This window comes from Zea mays, chromosome 9, assembly GCF_902167145.1.
Source record: "Zea mays cultivar B73 chromosome 9, Zm-B73-REFERENCE-NAM-5.0, whole genome shotgun sequence".
Taxonomy (NCBI): domain Eukaryota; kingdom Viridiplantae; phylum Streptophyta; class Magnoliopsida; order Poales; family Poaceae; genus Zea; species Zea mays.
Window position 1 is genome coordinate 160,151,201 of NC_050104.1, and position 20,326 is coordinate 160,171,526.

At 46.4% G+C, this 20,326-nt stretch overlaps 2 protein-coding genes across 3 annotated transcripts; both read right to left on the minus strand.

The window, feature by feature from the left end:
• Nucleotides 1-7,275: 7,275 nt before the first annotated feature.
• Nucleotides 7,276-11,526, minus strand: LOC100384147 (uncharacterized). The gene is made up of 10 exons (NM_001176726.2): nucleotides 10,766-11,526; nucleotides 10,473-10,595; nucleotides 10,288-10,392; nucleotides 9,575-9,754; nucleotides 9,372-9,434; nucleotides 9,085-9,279; nucleotides 8,216-8,317; nucleotides 8,075-8,137; nucleotides 7,909-7,977; nucleotides 7,276-7,814 (listed from the first exon to the last, which is right to left on the minus strand). The coding sequence occupies exons 1-10, from the start codon at nucleotides 11,366-11,368 to the stop codon at nucleotides 7,755-7,757; spliced, it is 1,563 nt and encodes a 520-aa protein (NP_001170197.2). The 5' UTR covers nucleotides 11,369-11,526; the 3' UTR covers nucleotides 7,276-7,754.
• Nucleotides 11,527-13,431: 1,905 nt separating this feature from the next.
• On the minus strand, nucleotides 13,432-19,914 carry LOC100282735 (ubiquitin-conjugating enzyme E2 I). Of its 2 annotated transcripts, XR_558283.4 has the most exons (6): nucleotides 19,661-19,914; nucleotides 19,472-19,555; nucleotides 15,564-15,716; nucleotides 15,371-15,484; nucleotides 15,118-15,254; nucleotides 13,432-13,726 (listed from the first exon to the last, which is right to left on the minus strand). XR_558283.4 is itself a non-coding variant. In NM_001369024.1 (5 exons), the coding sequence occupies exons 1-5, from the start codon at nucleotides 19,727-19,729 to the stop codon at nucleotides 15,192-15,194; spliced, it is 483 nt and encodes a 160-aa protein (NP_001355953.1). In that variant the 5' UTR covers nucleotides 19,730-19,835; the 3' UTR covers nucleotides 14,987-15,191. The 2 variants fall into 2 exon arrangements, 1 of the variants encoding a protein (NP_001355953.1); NM_001369024.1 differs by lacking the exon at nucleotides 13,432-13,726 and having other exon boundaries at nucleotides 14,987-15,254; nucleotides 19,661-19,835.
• Between the last annotated feature and the right edge of the window lie 412 nt (nucleotides 19,915-20,326).

Below are 20,326 nucleotides of genomic sequence, written 5' to 3' on the forward strand. Positions count from 1 at the left end.
TCACCCAGCGGGGACTTGATCGAGGTTTGTGGGCCTTGCCTTAGGTACCCCGTTTCTGGGTACCCGACACCAGGCATGGAGAAAGATTCCTTGAGAACTTTGATTAAATGATGTTCTTCAATCCTCGAACTCGTGCTGGTGCGAGGTGGCCATGGATGCGGGTTCTAGATATGGCAGCAGTGAGATAATCTAGGGTTTGCAAACGACTTGAGAAGGTGAAGCGGCGACTACGAATGTGCGTGGGAAGACAAATGACTCATGAAAGTATAAGGACCATGAGGTGTTTCCATTTATAAGCGTTGTGGAAAATTAAGCGTTGTGGAGCTTTTTATCGACAAGCCAAAAAAAAGTCGAAGCGATGCGATTTTTCAGAATCTGAAGCACACATTCGAAGTAATTGAGTTCTTAATAGTAAAATGTTGAGTCTATAGACTCGGGGGTTGCACCATAGAATTAAGGACTCGGCGGAAGGGAGAGCAACTCAGATACAACAAAGACAAGCCATGTGAAAAGATATACCAAGGGTACTATTAAAGATATACCAAGGGTCAAATAAGTCTCAAAGGCAACTATTAAAGATATACCAAGGGTATCGAAACCAAACAATATAGCGGATGGCCTCCCTCCCCACCGGCTCTCTCCCCCACGGCGACCGCGCTCCCCCCGCCGCCGCATCCGCCCGATCTGCCGCTGTCCCATCGTCCTCGGCAGATCCCACCCCCAGGAAGCTAGATCCCACCCAGCGTACTCCCCTAGCACCGCTAGCTCGGCCTCCCATGCCCCTGCCCCCGCTGCCGCCGCCTCCACCTGCCAGCCTACCCCAGGTCCTTCACTCCTCCAAGCGCGTTCGCTTTGCATTGACTGCGAGCGGCGCGCCAGACGTCACTCATCTCTCCTCCCCCAAATCCACCAGCAAATCCAGTCGCTTTGATGTCTCCACCGATCCTCCGACAACTCATGGCTGCGACCGCATTGAAGACGAAGCTCCTGGCAGCTGGACGACGATTCGGCGCAAGCGCCGACGCGCTGCCTGTGCGGAACCAGACCGCGCGACATGGGTGCCTCGCTCGATGCCTCGACCCCGACTCCTCGCCGTCTGCTGGTAAGTCTGCAAGGTAAATGCGCCCGCTGTCTGGGCAGAGGCCACTTTGCCATTGATTGCAGAGACCCGGTGAGGTGCATAAATTGCCTGCGCAACGGACACCGTTCCTGGCAGTGCTCCGGGAGAGGTAGTAAGACACCTCCAACCCCCAAGTGCCAAGCTCCACGCCTCGATAACGTCAACTTTCCACCGCTCGTGCTCGCTGTCCCGTCCATGGCTCAACCCGGCGACCCTGCTGTCCGCCCGGAGCATTCCTGCGTCGTCGCCTCCTCCACCAGCAACATGGAGCGGAAGCTTGAGCGGCTGAGTTCCCATGCGGTGGTCGTGTGGCTCGGGCGTGACCGCCCCGACATCAGCCCGGAGCGGGTGATGCGGGCCTTCTGCTCCCGCTTCGGGGTGAGGACAGAGGACATCAAGGTGGCTCGAAGCCCTCCGGGCGACTTCCTCGTCACCTTCACACACCGCCACCACCGGGAGGCGGCCGTCGCTGCAAGAGACTTCCTACACAGCAACCTTGACTTCCGCATCAGGCCATGGCAGCTGGTCGCCCTCGGGGAGCGCCATGATCTCTACTTCCATGTCAGACTGTGCTTGGAGGGCATCCCTCCGCACGCCTGGAACGGGCCCTCCCCACGGCCGCCGCTGCATCGCGTCGGAGGCGACCAGTGTGGAGAGGATGTGCCACAGAATGATCATAACCACTCAGCACCGCCGCCACATACAGTGACGTCGAGCCCAGGTTTGATGTCTGTGCACGCAGAGCGACGCTTTCTGCCTGGCCGGGTCTACCGCAGGCGCGCCCGTTCTGCCCCACCAGAACCGGGGCAACATTCGCCTGCCACCATCACGATGGATGCATCGCTGGGGGTAGCTGTGGGATCGGAGACAACTCTTGACACCGGCATGGAGACCGCTCAGCAGGCTACAACTGTTTTCCCAGAGCTAGGGGAGCCGGCCACTACCACCGTGGCGTCCTTCATCAGCAACCACACCTGCCCTGTTGCACCACCACTGCTCCAGGAGCTCCATCAAGCGCCACCAAACCTGAAGACAAAGAATAAGCAAGCTGCCAGGGCGACCCGCAAGAGCATGCGGCTGGCGGCGATCGCATGGCCGCGTGGGAACATCTAGGAACGCGCACGCCAGGTCCTGCTAAAGCGCCTGGGCTTGCTGCCTAAGGAAGGCCAGCCGTCTGATCAGGCTACTGCAAGTGCCACGCTGGAGACCTGCATCAACCTCTTCAAGGGTCCACTGTCGTCCTTGGTGCTGCAAGCGCTGATGGACCTCTGCGGAATCATTCCACCACAGGGGCCTGCGGCGCAGGTTTAAGACATGCGGTCTGGCACGCTCTGCAGGGGCCTTTAGTCTGTTGCAATGTCTAGCACATCTTCGTTCTTTTGTCCTGAATGCGTCATGGTGTATCTGCACAACCAATTTGTTCGGTGGCCGAGAATCACGGCAGCAGCCAGGGGCCTTCAATTGCTGTGATTCTGCTGGACCACTCAGCTTAGTCGTCGTCGTTCGTCGTTACAAGGGTCTGTCTACTATCTGCAATGTTCTGGGAACTTCAAGTTGTCTACCAATGTCTCAACATAACTGCAAAATTTTGAGCTGGAATGTGCGGGGGCTCAATGAAGTGGCCAGGCGTGATTCTGTACAAGAACTAGTTCGGGATACTGGCAGTACCATTGTTTGCTTGCAGGAGACTAAACTCACTACAGTCGACGATGCAACCATCCTTCGTACCTTGGGTCCGAATTTCCTAAACAACACCGTTGTGCTGCCTGCAATTGGATCTAGAGGTGGGATTCTGCTTGCAGCTTCGAATGATTTTTTCTCACTTTCGCAAGTGTACACCACCTCACACACTGTCTCGGCCATGATCACTATGAAGGCGGACAATTCAGCTTGGTGGATCACAGGGGTTTATGGGCCACAGTCGAGCACTGAGAAACTTGTTTTCCTTCAAGAACTAAGCGGCCTCGCAGCACAACGTTGGACAAAGTGGTTGGCGTTAGGAGATTTCAATCTCATATATCAAGCCTCGGATAAAAATAATTGTAACTTGAATTGGCGCCTCATGGGCGCGTTCAAATCAGCACTGGACAACCTACAGATGAAGGAAATCCACCTCAATGTCCGCCGCTACACTTGGAGCAACGGGCAAGCGAATCCAACGCTAACAAGAATTGACATATTTTTCTGTACAACAGAATGGGAGCTGCTTTTTCCTAGCTGCTATATGCACTCCCTTCCCTCCCTCATGTCTGACCACACTCCGCTTCTCCTCCAGGGAGAATTGACAACGACACATAGCCCCTCTTTCCGCTTCGAAAATTTTTGGGTAAAGATGGAGGGATTCAAGGAGGCGGTTCAAACTGCCTGGCTAAAACCACTTCGTTCCTCCTTTACACCCATGAAGCGCCTTCATATCAAACTAGTGTGTGCAGCAAAGGCCATCAAACTATGGCGTAAGACCAAAGTGGGAGACACGAGATTACAGCTTGCAATTTCCAAAGAATTAATCCTCCGATTCGAAACTGCTCAAGAGGAGCGTGTGCTCACCCAAGAGGAACTGGATCTCCTGAAGACACTCAAAGCCAGGGCACTGGGACTTGCTGTAATTGAAAAATCAAGGATCCGTCAACGGGCTCGCCTCACTCGCATTAGGTTGGCGACGCAAACACTAAGTTCTTCCACCTATCTGCTAGCTCCAGAGCACGTAAAAACTTCATCCATTGCCTGCAGCCCCCAATTGGAAACTTAGCGGTAGCCCATGAGGAAAAAGAAAAAATCATTCAGGAACACTTCAAATCTCACCTAGGGACAACCCCGGAGAGAGGGATCACCCTCAACTGGTCGGCTCTAGCTTTAGCGCAGCATGACCTCTCATCGCTAGAAGCGCCGTTCTCCCTCGAAGAAATAAAGGAAACAATCTTCTCAATGCCGAGCGACAAAGCACCAGGCCCGAACGGCTTTACATGTTTATTCTTCAAAGTATGCTGGGATATCATCAAGGAGGACATTCTTGAGGCTTTTCACCAACTTCATAGCATGAATGGGGCGGATTTTCGTTTACTCAACTCTGCCAACATCGTGCTTATACCTAAAAAGTCGGATGCCTTGACAGTGGGGGACTACCGCCCCATCAGTTTGATACACAACATCGCAAAAATCTTCTCCAAACTGCTTGCTAACCGGCTGGCCCCCCTCCTCAACACTCTAATCTCCAAGTCCCAAAGTGCCTTCATCCAGAAAAGATGTATACAAGACAACTTCCTTTATGTGCATAACGTAGTTATAGAAGACTACACAAGCAAAAAAAATCGGCGCTCTTCCTGAAGCTTGACATCCAGAAGGCTTTCGACACAGTTAATTGGGGCTATCTCCTGGAAGTCCTCCAGACCATGGGTTTTGGCCCTCGTTGGCGTGAGTGGATTTCCATCCTTTTTGGGTCCGCCTCGTCTCGAGCCCTCCTCAATGGCCGACAAGGAGCAAACGTCCAGCACAGGAGGCGGGTTAGGCAGGGAGACCCCCTTTCCCCTATGTTGTTCATCCTTGCCATTGATCCGCTGCAGCGTATCCTGGACCTTGCAGCCAGAAATGGGATCCTTTCCCCCATTCCGCTAACTACAGCAAAACTGAGGACTTCTCTCTATGCCGATGATGCTGCTATCTTTATCAACCCCTCTAGAGAAGACCTCCTGGCGGTCAAAGACATCCTGCACGCTTTTGGCTGTGCCTCGGGCTTGGTCACCAACCTTGAGAAGAGCTCTATCCACCCGATAAGATGTGATAACATAGACCTAGACCACGTGCTCCAGCCGTTCCAAGGGACCAGGGGGACCTTCCCGTGTCGTTACCTAGGCCTCCAACTTCACACCCGGGCGCTCCAGAAAATTCATGTCCAACCTCTGATCGAGAAAATCCAGAACCGTCTGGCTGGATGGAAAGGCAGCATGCTCAATCGGGCTGGTCGTCTCACACTTATGTCTTTCGTCCTGTCCGCCATGCCCACATACCACTTGTCGGTCTTTCCCCTCGCGACATGGGCCCGTAAACGCATCGATGGGATCCGCCGCTCCTTCCTCTGGAGAGGAAAGGATGAATCAAATGGAGGCCATTGTCTTGTGGCTTGGCCACTTGTCAGCAAGCCCAAAACCCTAGGCGGACTGGGCATCCTCAACCTCGACAAATTCAGTTGCGCCCTCCGGCTAAGGTGGCTTTGGAAGAGCTGGACGACAGAGGATCACCCTTGGAAAGGGTTTGATGTGCCTTGTAACCTTGCGGACAGGCTCCTCTTTAGCGCCTCCACCATCGTCACCGTTGGAGATGGCAAGACAGCCAAATTCTGGCACGACAATTGGCTTGATGGCATGGCGCCAACTAGCACCACACCTCTTCGAGCTAGTCTCAAGAAAGAACAAGTCAGTTGCCATTGAGATCAATGACGGGAATTGGATCAGGTCGTTGAGAGGCAAGATTACCTCCACGGTGCAGATCGAGGAATTCGTCTCCCTCTGGTTTAGACTCCATGATTTCCACCTCCAACCACAGGTGCCGGACTCCATTGCCTGGAAATGTAACCCCGACGGTGTCTTCACGGTAAAATCAGCCTACAATGCACAATTCATTGGTTCGTACAGCCACATTAATTCTGATTTTGTTTGGCGGGCACGGGCAGAGCAAAAGTGCAAGATTTTTGCTTGGATTCTTCTACAGGACAAGCTCCTCACTGCTAACAATTTGGCCACTCGGGGTTGGCCGCACCAACCAAACTGCTCCCTTTGCAATGGTCCCTTGGAGACCGGCCCCCACCTCTGTTTGCATTGCCCTTTTGCCCGGGCGGTGTGGCGTCAGATTCTAGTTTGGGAGGGCTTGAGCCTCCTGGCCCAGGCTGACCCTACTCACTTCTCCAGCATAAAAGACTGGTGGGAAGCTACATCCTCCCGCTCCCAAAGAACCAAAAGTGTGACTTCAACGGCCTCATGATATACACCCTGTGGAACATCTGGAAGGAGAGAAACCGGAGGATATTCGAAAACAGCGCCCTCACCCCTATCCAATTAGCCTTGAAGATTAAAGAGGACGTGTGCACTTTCAAGAGAGCCATGTTCCTCCAGTATTAGGGTTGCTGCAGTGGTTTCGCGGATTTGTGCGGGTCTGTTGGGAGCGGTCCTCACGTTGTGTTTGCTAGTCTGTCTTATCTCGGTCCTCGGACCTGTACAGTGTATTTTCTGAACTATCTCCTTTTAATGATTAGGCAGAGCTCCTGTCATTTCCTTCAAAAAAATACCAAGGGTATCTAAGGCCATTCAACAAAAAGGACCATGATATGGTCTAGGGGCTCGGATGTGATGCCCAGGAACTCGACCCATATGTTAGATATCCTATCCGTCGAGAAGTCTCAAGAGGAGAAAGATGACAAGATCTTATTGGATTAGAAGATAAGATCAACATCAATGTAAACATGGCAAAACCCTAATGATAAGGATAAACTATTATGTAAAGATAGAGATTATGATTGTGCGGGTTTTATGACCTCAGACATGGAGAAACCTAACTCCATTTCTTTGAGGTCCGTGCTATCCGACCGCGACGTCGTACCAGAACCGAACAGACCTAGAGCATATCCTTATTGTTATTCTATATACATGCCAAGTCGGCGTGGGTGATTGGGGCGGTTGTTTTGGGAGTAGATGCCTGCGACAGTAATTTTCATCCTAGCGTCAATCAAAAGGATGCACATGAACAAATGTCCGCGGTGGCTCCAAAGTCCAAACACAGAATCTCTTTAATTTCCTGCAGGCTGCAGCCGTGGCAACTCAGATGAAAAAAAAGGATCCGTAACTCTTCCAACAGCTACTGGTTCGTCCATCCCCAAATTTTGTTGTGGTTGTGAACTAGCTTGAAAGTCAAAAACCTTGTCAGGTAAGTACAGCAGCTGTAGGATTACTCTAGGACCTAAATGAATCACTAGTATGATAGATCCATCAATAATTGCCTCCAATCATTAGGTTGCAAAGAAGTGACAACGAAAGACGCAAGCATTAGCAATGCTGAGATATCACTTTACAACAAAGATAGTCGCATGATAAAAAAAAATATGCTAAAAGTTCAGCATTGCTTTGGTATCCATATCTCAATAAACAATGAACACACGTTTCTTGGTTGTCTCTATGTGAAACAAGCCAGGTGAGGGCAAAATCAGCCCCTCCTTCCAAGACACTATAAAATAAACCTGGAGCCACGAGTGTTCTCATTTTACACCATGGTGCCAACATGGATGAAGTGGGCGTGTTCACAGTCCGGTAAATGTTTCGAATAGGTTAGCTGCTCGCGCACTACACAAACAGCTCAAGCCGACGTATTGAGCAAACAAACAAAAGGGCGTATTCTTATCAGTTGGGACAATGCTGATGCTTGAAGCCCCCCTCCTCTATGTCCACTCCTATAAAGCCGTTGCTCTGATAAATATGTACACTCCTAGCAAAAAGAGCCATGCCTGGATTCGCAAGCCGGTTCACCAAACTGTATCGCGCCATCTCAAAAAGTGGGCTACCTTTGATGGTTGATGCAAATGGAGTGATGTTGATGGTCATCAACATGTGCTGCAACAGTCCTATGAGCTCAGCAAAACTACAACTCGGTGTCACCGGATGTAGCTTCTAACGAAAGATGTTCCTCCGACACAACTTAAACTATCAGAACTCTGCAAGACAAACATGAACCGAGCTTAGGGAGTTATATGAGAATGAGATAACATGCACGCAGCGAGGTCATATTTTCAGATTGATTTTCTGTACCTGGGACTTTGGAGAGGGGAACACGTTCCAAAACCGGAGCGTTTCATCACCAGCACCAGTAACTATGGTCTGTTGGTATCAGCAGTAAGAACAAATATGCCAGGTATGTGTGTCTGTGAGTGTGTGTGTGTGTAACAGAACTCAGAAACAGATCACCAAAACTCACCTGGCCATCAGGGGAAATAGCTAAGTACAATACTCTGTATGTATGCCCTGTCAAAGTGGCAAGCTGCAAATACCAAAGGAGACTGGAATTAACACGAGCAAGTATAGCATAATATTTCAGAATAATAATCATTCACCATACCTTCGACATTGTTGGATATCTCCAAACAATTATTTGGTTCTGAGAGTAGCCGTGGGTGCTAACAAGCTCATTTACATTCTTTGACCACGCGAGATTGCAGACCTGTCAAGATATTTAGCATCCTCAGGATTCGAAAGCATTAAGCAAACAAGATGTTCAAGCCTACACACCTACACTCCCCTGATTTTATATAAAAATTCCCTGCCTTCGCTGTGGTCTAAGAGGTTTGTGAACATCTCAAGCACAATCAAAAGTCAAAGCAAATATGTCTTGAGTTTTCTTCTTTTTGGTTAATTCCCTTTCTGTTTTTGTTGTCAACGTGTTTTTTTTTTCATTTTCACTTTCTTTTCCTCAGTGCTTCATGTTGTGGATTTTAGCTCTATTTGGATACTTCACAGTGGAAATTCGGACTTAAAGGATTTGGCGTTAGCAAGCCTACCCCAGCTTGCTTGGAACTAAAAGGCTTTGTTGTTAGCAAGCCTACTGCCTACCCCAACTTGCTTGGAACTAAAAGGCTTTGTTGTTGTCATTGTTGTGGCTTTCCTCTAATTGTATATTTCAGTGGTATTTTGGCTTCTAGCATATATTGATCAAAACTTAAATTTTAGTTGGCCTCAAGTCCTCAATGCTATGTAGTCTACAAATTTTTATCTATTTCTTATAGGTACAAATGGACTAATGTGATATACTCTTCAGAAAATGATTGCAACTTCTGTAATGATGAGAAGAATGACAAACAAGGATTGCAGGTATTGACACATTGAGAACTATTTGGCCGCCAGTGTACACACAACTCAATGACCGCAATTTTTGCAATGATTACAAGACAGACCAACAAAGATTGCAGGTATTGACACATTGAAACCTACCTGGCTGCCAGTGTCCACACAGCTCAAGTGTGCATTTGTGGTCGTATTCCAAAATCGTATGCATCTATCTGCAGTTCCTCCACCAGATGCAAGCAGCCCATGGAGATGAGGTGACCAGGCAATAGCTTTGACAGCTGCTGTGTGCTCAGTATACTTCAGTACTGGCTGTACTGAATGTGGATTCCAAACAAAAAGCTGGACAAGGGGGAAATATAAGAAAACAGCAATGTGGAAACCTAAGAACAGTGCTTTCCAAACTAACAGAAACACATAGACAAGCATCTTACTCTGTTGTCATTGCCACCCGATGCAAGCTGACGATTGTCATAAGACCACTTGAGTCCACAAACCTGGAAGATGTGTTAGATTAGGAAACCATACATTACCAATAGAAAACTGAAGCTTCAGTAGGATAATGTATCTAGTTGACAGATCATCAGAAATTTGTATATAAAATAAGTCATACTGTAAGGAAGCATGGATAGATTACCTCAGATTTATGCCCGGTAAGCTTGCTAACATGATCTTCTTGAGCACGGATATCATGGTGGAGGATGCTCTTGTCACGGCTTCCAGAAGAAAGCAACGAAGAACTCCATGCAAGAGCACCTACACGCATGCGATGGCTTTCCATTGTCCTTATTCTTTTACAGCGAGTTGCATCCCAGATCTACATAAGATAAAATGTGATTTTTGATAATCAGATTAGTAGATACCCAAAAAGTAACAATTGTACATACCAATACGAAAGGCTAACAGAAAGATCATCTGACTATTTCTACAAATTTATAAATCGATTCCCTACAAGATTAAAGGTGGTTCTAAATCTAGAGCAAAACCAGATAAAACTGATTCTTTGGGTTTGAGATTTGAACATATAGAAGAATCGCATTTACAATTGGTATTTGGTAAGGCTTTCCATAAGAAGTATAAAACTATTTGGGTTTTACACAGAAGGTCTTTGGGTCACTCGAGTACAATCAAGAGGATAGACTACCATAAACCAATCAATATACTAGACCCTAAAAGGCATATTGTCTGCACCTCAGTTGGTTCTGCAAAATCGTCAAATTTATTCCATGCATACAGCTGTAATTATTGATGAGACACATTGCACTAAAAGAGATTTAAATATCATCCAACAATTGACGGATTGTGTAATATCTTGTAGCAATATCTGAGGTAAGAAGAATGGGACATAACCTGAACTTTTCCTTGATTTGTTCCTACTGCAAGGTGAGTGCCGCGCTGCGCCCACCCCACAGAACAAACGTTGTCATCCACCCCCAAATCGCAAAGCTTGGTGACCTAGACAACGACAAAGCTGTCAACAATCCATCTCCAACTCTCAGTGACGATATACCCTTAGGATGACATCCGTTGCTTACCTTGCTGCTGCATGCATTCCACAGGTAAACGCAATTGCCCAACCCAACAGCGAGGACGTTATGTGAAGACCAATCGACGAGGTTGAGGTAGAAGTCGTCCTGCAACGCAGGCGCATCCAGCACCTACGAGCAGCAGCAAGGAAATTAGCGCAAAAACACGAAATTGTTTGTAGAAAGACTACAAATTTCGCATGATGCTTTCAGCAATCCAAGAAGCAGCAGAGGCTAGGTCAAGAAACTGAACTGAAGAAAACCTAAATCAAGAAAGCAGGAAATCCAATTGCCCTCCTCACCTTGTAGGGCGACCTCGGGACCTTCCTTGGTCCCGCGCCCCTGGTGGTGAAAATGCCGGGGAACAGGGCGTCCTCCTCCTCCTCCCCTCCGGAAAAAAGCGCCCTCTTGGCGTTCCGGCGCACCTCCGTCTTGAATCTGAAGATGTTCCCGGTGGCGGGGGTGCCCACAGGCGAGAGCCCCGGGGAGGAGGAGGAGGACGAGCACGCGGCGGCCGAGGACGCGACCCGGTCGGGCGTGTCGGGCCCGAAGAGCGCGGCGCGGAGGAGCGCGCAGTAGGGCGACGCCGCGGCGGGCGCAGATCCGGACGAGGCCGCGGGGCCGGCCTCGTGGGAGGAGGACGAGGAGGCGGCGGCGGCGGCGGGCGAGGGCGAGGGGCCGAGGTCGAAGAGCGCGAGGTTGGATCCGGCGCGGCTGGGGATGAAGCGGTCGCTGTAGACGGTGCGCGAGGCCGGCGCCGGGGCGGACGCCGGCGCGGACGCGTGCGGCGGCGTGGCGGAGTGGCGGGGTGACGGCGCCGATGCGAGGCGCGAGTTGGGCGTGGACGCCGGCGTCGGCGGCTTCGAGGACGCCGAGTTCTCCATCGGCGTGCGGTGGTGATCCATAGAGAGGGAGAATAATTGGGTATCGGGCAGGCGCAGGATGCAGTGCAGGTGCGACTGCGACGGGGTGGGTGATGTGTGCGTGCGACGGGGCGGGGATAGCCGGATAGGATAGCAAGGCTTCCCTCCCGTTCGCGCCACCGCGTTTTTTCTCTCTCCACCTTCCCCTCTCGGCTCGCCTCGGCCTCGGGAGATTATTTCTACTAGTAGTCGCTCTTCTCTTTCTTTCTTTTATTTTACTCCATCCACTTCTCTTTTTTTTTAACAATTGGATCTATACCATTAAAAAATCCAAACTTTAGATATATATCATGGACCCCACATGTCATTGACTCATGTGGACCCACATGTAAGTGAGATAGTAATGGTATGGATCCAAAGTGGTGATCTTTTAATGGTATGGATCCAAATTTCCTTTTTTTTTTAACAGGCCTTCCTTTCGTTCTTTTGCCTCATGATGGATCGTCTCCCTTCCGTTTTTGTTGTTTTGTTGGCTCAGATCTGCTGCACCAGCCACCAGGTACTCTACTGACACAACAAGGGGTCGCCGCTTCGCTGGCTGTTGCATTCTCCACACGCATCCTGTATTACGGGGCCTCATCTGGCTCGTGCAGCTGCCAAGAGACGTGAATCGTGATCCCGTCCCGTCATGCAGCGTCGCTTCTGGAAGAACGTGAGGCAGGCCCGCCCACCAGACGCAGCCAGCTAGCAGCAAATGGCAAGCGGGTATGCCGTATATGCCCCACATATCGTGCGAGCAGTGGTTTCCCTTTGGCCCTCGTGCGCGGCTACGGGCTCCCAACTCTCTTTTTTTTTTGTCTTTTAACACTTTTTGCGATTTTTTATAAATATACCCTTTATAGTCTGAATTCAGTAAAAAGACAATATTAATGACACCAAAATCCCACTCATACATGTTAACGTGGCGCTTACGTGGCAGAGGTCGACACCATTATTATTGGCGGTGACCTTTTGGCTTCAGTCGGCCATCGCCCATTAGCGCCTTTGATTCTGTGACATGCGTGCACAGTGTGTACCAATTGGTACATAAGACTTGTCTAAATTAAATAACATAAGTCATTTCTAGTAGTGCTATTACATTCTGAATTGTGGGGAGCATCCTCCACAGTGTCCTCTCAATGGTTGTTGTGGATGCGGTGGAGTTGGTGAACAACCGTTCTTGGTGTGACAAGGGCATGAACAATATGGATCGTAGCATAGTGACACCTATGAACCACCTCCATTGTTGTTGTCTCACTCTTTCTCCTTGTTTATGATGTTGGATTCCCTCTCTAGATCGAATATCATGTCCTGTAGGTAGAATATGTATTGCGCCCGCGAAAAAATATGACGATAATCTACCCATCGAGTGAACCACAGTTCTCTTAGACCAATGAATGATATACAAATACGTAAAGTTAGTTTTACTGAACAACAAAATCATATAGAAACAAAGGATTAAACTAAGTAGTGACTAATATCGAATTACCAACTTCACCCTCCACGTTGACACTCTAGGCCCGTCCCACGCGCTCCGACTGATTCTCTCGTCCCTCTCTCAGCTACAGTCATGTGGACACGTTGACATTCTAGGCCCCTCTCACGCTCTCTGACTGGTTTATATCCCATCGACCACACAGTCAGATACTACGCCTACTCAGCGAAAAAAAAAGTGCAGAGCGAGCACTCGAACCCACACCCTAGCTCCAGAAATTTAGAGCTACCCACCAGACCACACGTACCTTAGTGTTTAGAAATAAACGATAATTATATCCGCAACGATCCCTTGACACGTGGCTGCCACGCCAGTGCCACATCCTCGAGACCGATCGGTACCTAGGCGCCAAAGTAATTGGTGCCGCCAATTACTTTGGCGTCGAACTAAGGGTCTATTTTTTAATAAAAACTAAAAAATCATATTCATGAAAAAAAACCAAAAACCTAAAATGCAAAAAAAAAACTCGATCCGCGTCGCATCGTCGCAGTCGTGTGATGTCCCTTCCTCCACTCCACCCTCACGTGATCGTTGCCACGGTCGTATCTCTCTTTCTTTCTATATTTAAAAATAATCGAAATTTCATTTTTTTATTCTAGCTTTGAAAAATTACCTAGTTGAGGTCTGGATGTCATTTTTTAAAAAAATAACATCTTGAACCTTTACTGTGTAGCTAGGAGTCAAGACCAGATTATACAAATATGATGATTTCTCTGCAAACCAATATCATAAACTTTATTACATAAATTGAATATCTTTATAACATAAGCTAGAAAACTAACGACTATCCACATGGTGGTTGATCGAAGCAACAATGGCCTAGAACTCACAATCTTTATAGTAGTCTTCCTCATGTTGATCTTGTTCTAAGCAGCAAATTCAGCAAAAATAAATTAGTACAATTATGGTTGGTATTCAGCTAGGATGTAAGGAAAAGTGTAGTGTAAGGTTAATCAAGAACAAGGTTAAGACTATAACGTTCCACATTTTATATAAGTTGGTCAAACTTTATTAGCAATTGTTGAGTGTTGAACACCTGTTAAGATTTCTCTAGAGAACCAAAACAGGGTGACATGATTAAATCAATATGATTCATTCTCCCTTCAATTTACTTATGATGAATGAGTAGATAAAAAAGAGAAGTTAAAATGAGTAAGTAGAGATATTCAATAAAATGAGTCATGGAGATATAGTCACACATAAGTTGTGCATCATGAGCTACATCCCCTTTATTTTTTATTCTTTTTTCATACGATTACAAAGATGTCATTAGAGGATTTGAAGATGATTCGGAAGTGTTTGAGTTTGAGTCATATAGCTTCGGATGCCGAGCGACCCAACGATAGACACTCACTCAAACAGCAAAAAAGTGTCTCGTCCACTAACTTTTTTTAGTGGTACTTATGCCATGTATAGACGGATAAATAATTGGCATACTAGTTACTTGTGTGGTGCACTATGGAACGGCTAAAAATGACTAGTCAAGTCAGCACTAGCTGATTTTAACTGAGTTGAATCAGATAATGAAATAATAAATAGTTAGTTGAACTATTAGCCGAGGGGTGTTTGGATGTCTTCGGCTGGACTATTTAAATGCCTTCAACTAATTTTAGCAGCTGTCACTATTAGCTCTATAAATTCAAACAGGAACAAAAGCTCGAAGTAGCACTTCAATCAAGGAATGAAGCTGACAAATAATGCTCCATTGCACCTCAACACTTCAGAAAATTGCATTTGGCAATGTTAAAGAATGTTCATTTAGGCTACATAATACAACACGTTGGCAAGAGGAACATGATGACTACAACCAGAAGTGTCCTCAGCTGAAACGTGATAGGACACAATTCATGTGCAATTATTCCCATTTAGAGCCTCTTCGTTTCGATCACAATGCGTGTGGATTGGACAGAATAGGATGGGTTTAAATCCATAGAAGTCAAATTATTCATATTTTTTCAATCTTATTCAATCCATGTCGAATAAGAATAACCGAAAAAAAGTCTTAGGGCTTATTCGTTTTGCTCTTAATCCATGTGGATTGAGTAGTATTGAGTAGGTTTAATTCATTATTTTTTTAATCACATCCAATCCGTATGGGATAGAAATATCCGAACAAGGCATTATAGACAAATCAGCAATCCTTGATGACCAGACACAGCAAGGTTTTCACATCATCCCGCAAAAAAACACTCCAAATAGTTAAATAACACTGTTAGGTCCAGAATGGCGATAGTTACTCCTCAAAGCACCATGTTACCTTTAGTCTTCCATTCAAGACACTAGCAACAACTATGCGAATGTGCAGCTTGGATCCCTAGTAGGGCGAAGTTCTCAGACCAACGCGGGATACTGCTTCGCCTGCAGTTTAACACGCCTCTTATATTCTGTAGGATCCTGCAAATCCAAATAAAATATTACAAACATGACTCTTGTCTGAATTTCAAACTAAGCGAGTAACGTTTTGAGCAAACAATATCTTTGTTTGTTGTAGTCCATCACTTTTGACTAACCTGGATAAAAAGGTGATAGCCATCCGTTTGAGCAGGATCAGCAGGATTTGGCTGATCTAGCAAGTCCTGGATCCCGACGAGAATCTGCTTAACAGTAATAGCTGGTCTCCAACCCTGACCCCCAAAAATGGAACAGTAAGGCCATGAAATCTTACAGCATCACACAGGACTACAGAATGATTGCAAATCTTACACTATCTTCATTAAGGATCGAAAGACAGACTGTTCCAGAAGGATAGACATTTGGGTGGAAGAAACCCTGAGGGAACTTGCACTTGGGAGGCTTGCTAGGGTAATCCTCACTGAAATGAAGGGTGAGTGGGAAGTATCCACCTTCCCAATCAGTCTACAAAACAAATAAAGACAGGAATCAGTTAAAAGTTGGTGAAAATCCTAGACTTACATGAAGTCAATGATATAACCTGAAACAAAAAATAAATAAAAACATCCAATACAGAGAACAAGTAAGTCAAACAATTAGTTCATCAAAAGAAAATAAACCTATTAAGACATAGTTGTACCTCTATTGCTCACAACTATTAGTAGAAGAGCAAATGACCCAAAATCTATGACCAGAGTTCAGTTTCAGGTCTCAGTACAATCTGGTTGGTTGGCAGGATTCACTAATTTAGCAGAATTAAAATTAACATACCAAGAAATAGAAAATGCAAAATGGAATGACCGGATTTCAGTTTCAGGTCTCAGTACAATCTGGTTGGTTGGTAGGATTACTAATTTAGTAGAATTAAAATTAAGATACCAAGAAATACAAAATGCACAATGAAAAACTCTTCCTCGGGTAAAAGACACCGAATCTACTTAGTTTTACTAAACTAAGAGGGCATCCCACAATCTAAAATTCGAGATGACAATTAGTAAGCATCCAAAGAGAGAGCAAACATTACCATCATTTATAGCATAAAGCCTACACAAACAACTCAAGAACTTTCACAAAAGACAACTTAAACTGAATTATAAACTTTTTCTATTGAGTTTTAGTGTGGTGTGCATTTTTCTCAATATATTGCAACAGCAGCAGCAGCAGCAGCCCTCTGGTTCCGAGCAAGTAGTAGTAACAAAGATTTAAAAACCAACAAAAGTCACAAATCAAGGTGCATGCACATCCAACAAAAGTCACAAATCAAGGTGCATGCACATGGCTAGCTGTTTTCCATCCACTCCTATTCAAGGTTAAATCTTTGGATAAATTATATCTTTTTAAGTCTCCTTTTACTGTCTCTTCTCATATCAACTTTGGCCTTCTCTTGCCTCTCTTCCCATTAGTACCATGTCTTAAGATCCCACTGCACGTGGGTGCCACTAAAAGTCCCCATAGACATGTTCAAATCATCTCAATCGATGTTGGACAAGTTTTCCTTCAATTGGTGCTACCCCTAGCCTATCATATACTCCTTCCGTTCTTTTTTATTTGTCGTCGTTTAGTTTAAAAATGAACTAGCGCAAATATTCGAGAACGAAGGTAGTATATCATTGTGCTAGACTCATCCATTCTTGTACATAGCGGGTCTATCGACGTCCTACAAAACTTGCCTTTTACCTTCTATGGTATCCGCTTGTAACATATAATACCAGATGCTTAGCGTCACTTCCTCCACCCTGCTTTGATTCTATGGCTAACATCTTCATTAATATCCCCATCTCTCTATAGCATTGATCCTAATTACCAAAAAAATATCCTTCCTGGGCAATACTTACCCAAACTAACATATCCTTCCTCATATATAGTGCCACATGCTTAGCGTCACTTCCTCCATCGTGCCTTGATTCTATGGCTAACATACATCAATATACCCATCCCTCTAGCATTAATCCTAAATACCAAAAAAAAATTCCAAGACACTACTTAACCTTCCAAACTAGCATATCCTTCTCATATATAGTAATGCTGAAACCACATCTCATGTATTCGGTTTCAATTCTACTAAGTCTAAAATCTTGGGCTCTAGAGTCTCCTGCCACAACTCCAGCTTTCCTATTTACTCATGTCTGGCTTTCATCAATTAGCACTACATCATCCGCAAAAACATACACCAAGGGATATCCCCTTGTATGTCCCTATTGATTTAATCCATCACTAAGGCAAAAAAAAGGTAATGGCTCATCACATAACATTCATTGATATTTTGTCATAACCCTTCTCCAAGACGATAAAACCATGTGTGGATCCATCTGCTATCTATACTGCTTCATCACTTGTCATATCAAGAAAATAGCTTCGAACAACTAACCTTCCAAGCATAAAACCAAAAATGGTTCATAGAGATCCTCATTATTCCTCCCAGACAATGCTCAATAACTCTCTCTCATAGCTTTATAGTATGGCTCATCAACTCAATTCCTCGATAATTGGTATAACTTTGAATATCTCCCTTATTCTTGTATATTGGTACCAATATGCTTCTCCTCGACTCATCAGGCATCTCGCTCGACAAGAAGATATTGTTGAACAACTTGGTTAGACATATTACAACTATGTCCCTGAGGCATCTCCATGTCTCGATTGGGATACCATCAAGGCCATTGTCTTACCCTCTTTCATCATTTTCAATGCCTCTAACCTGAAGTTCTTGGATCCTACACACCAAGCACCTATAAGTGTCATCCAAAGGGTCATCCAAATAAAAGGTTATGTCCCAATTCTTCCCCTTGAATAATTTGTCAAAATACTCTCGCCATATATGTCTAGATCTTATTCTCCTTCAAGAGGAGGTGCTATGTTTCATCCTTGATGTACTTAACTTGATTGAAGTCCTTTATCTCTCTCAAGAACCCTAGTCATCCTATAGCCTCCTCTCCTTTGTGCTCAAACGTTGGTAAAGATCCCCATACGCCCTACCCTTTGCCACAATTACAGCTTGCTTTGCAGTCCCCTTTGCTCTCTTGTACTTTGCTACATAGTTCACACCCCTATCATGGTAAATACATCAATAGCAGGCTTTCTCCTTAATAGCACTTTGATTTCCTCGTTCCAACACCAAGTATCTTAAGCTTCGCCTCCACTCCCTTTGGTTGCTCCACACACCACTAAGGCCACCTTATGAATGTAGGTTGCCATCTTCTCCCATATGTTGCTTGTGTCATCTTTTCCCTTTCGAGTGTGTCATCTTCTTTCTCAACATATTAGATTTACAAAAATAAATCCTAATGTACAGATTACAAACGAAACATATGAACGCAACAATATCCAAAGAAACAACCTGTATTTAGTTGAACATAAATTAAGTCCCAGTTTAACTAATAAAGTGCATCCCAGCCGACTGGTATTAAGTTGTAGTTAACAAAATGAACAATTCATATGAAGCATCTAGACAAATCATCCACAAAATTTGTTTATGCAGAACAAGCATTCAAAATTATTCATAGTGTAGCTAGGTGTTAACAGTTCCGGCCATGGCAGTGGGGGAACTACATGATAACTTTAGCCAAAAAAAACCCTACTCTAGCACTTTACAATAACATCATCATAGAACCTATACAACACAGTGAAGACAGTGTAGGTACCCTCAAGATTTGATCATCAGATTACGACGATATGCAAAATCCACTAACCCTATGAACTGATACACGAATCATCCCAATCAAACTCTGAACCTCATGGCACAGAAATCATCCTCTGAAACTCATGAAACAAGAAGGAACTGAAAACGCCATGGTGTGCAGACTGGAGGCTACTGCATACAAAGAAGCCCACCTTGTTCATCAGACGAGCGATTTGATAAAGGCTGATGATAGGAGTGGCAGCTATATTTTGGTCATTATGGCTTTGCCGAAATGATGTTGTTTTTAACAATAAACAAATATCATCCATTACGCAGGTCATTTCAGGAGAACCTACCGGTTCAGATTTTAGAGACTGATGCAGAAAAAAGAGACTCGTCAGGAAATAAACGATGTTTGTCGCTCTCTGGAGGTGATAGCAATGGAGATTTTTGAAAGACATAGGTGACGGTTTAATGCTAGAATTGTAATGTCTTAGTGATTTTTACCTTTGTGTGGACTGTTTTGTAAGGCTGCATGCAAGCATATACAAAAAGGCCGGAGTCGATTTTTTTCCATCATCTAAAAAAAAAGGTCGCTTACCCCTTGCTTGCCGGGGATGGTGCAGTGCCAAATCATAAGGTTCACCGTCCCGTCGGGCAGCGACTCCGGCTTTGCGACGAAACCCTGCGCCAACACCACAGCAGCAGAACATATCAGACACCCGGCCGCCAGGCGAGGCGAGAGCAGAGTGGAACCAAGGGGGCGGAGCGAGAATCATTTTGCGCGTACGTGCGGGTGGTTCTTGCGCCAGGCCTTGCGCTCCTCGGCAAGGCGGCCGCGGGCGATTCCCCCAGACATGGAAGCGGTGGCGGCGGCGGCGACCTCTTCTTCCTCGGCTCGCCCCCGCTGTAGAGTTTGAGGACTGGACCTTTTTTTTTTCTACGCGGTTGCGCGAATAGAACTTACGCCCCCTCCTCTTCACTAGCCGGCCTTTTCTGTGTTTCTTCCATCCCTTCCCCACCCACCCCACGTCCCCACGGCCCACCCCATAGGTCCAGGTCCACACACACACATTTTCCGCGGCTTTCTCCCTGGCGAGTGGGCTCCAGGAGGGCGGTTGCCTGCGGAGCCGGCGTGTCAGGGGAGTGCCGGGTTGCGGGCAGGCCATGACGCGCGATGTCTTGGAGAGGTTCAAATTGGGCCCACTTTGCAGAGACGGTTTATGGCTGTTGCTCGGAGCATCGGATTCCAACCGACCCACCGACCAACGGGTCTCGTGCGCGTCCCGTCGCTTTCGTGGCGGTCAGCGTTGGGTGGTGGAGCCGGTGACGTTGACGCCTTGTTGACGGTGTGCTCCAGCTGGGCGAGCGGGGCCGGGTGTGGGCCCGATGCTTTGAAATCTGCGAAGTGGCCCAACGGACCCCAGTGAATAATGCCTATGGCGACCCATGGAAC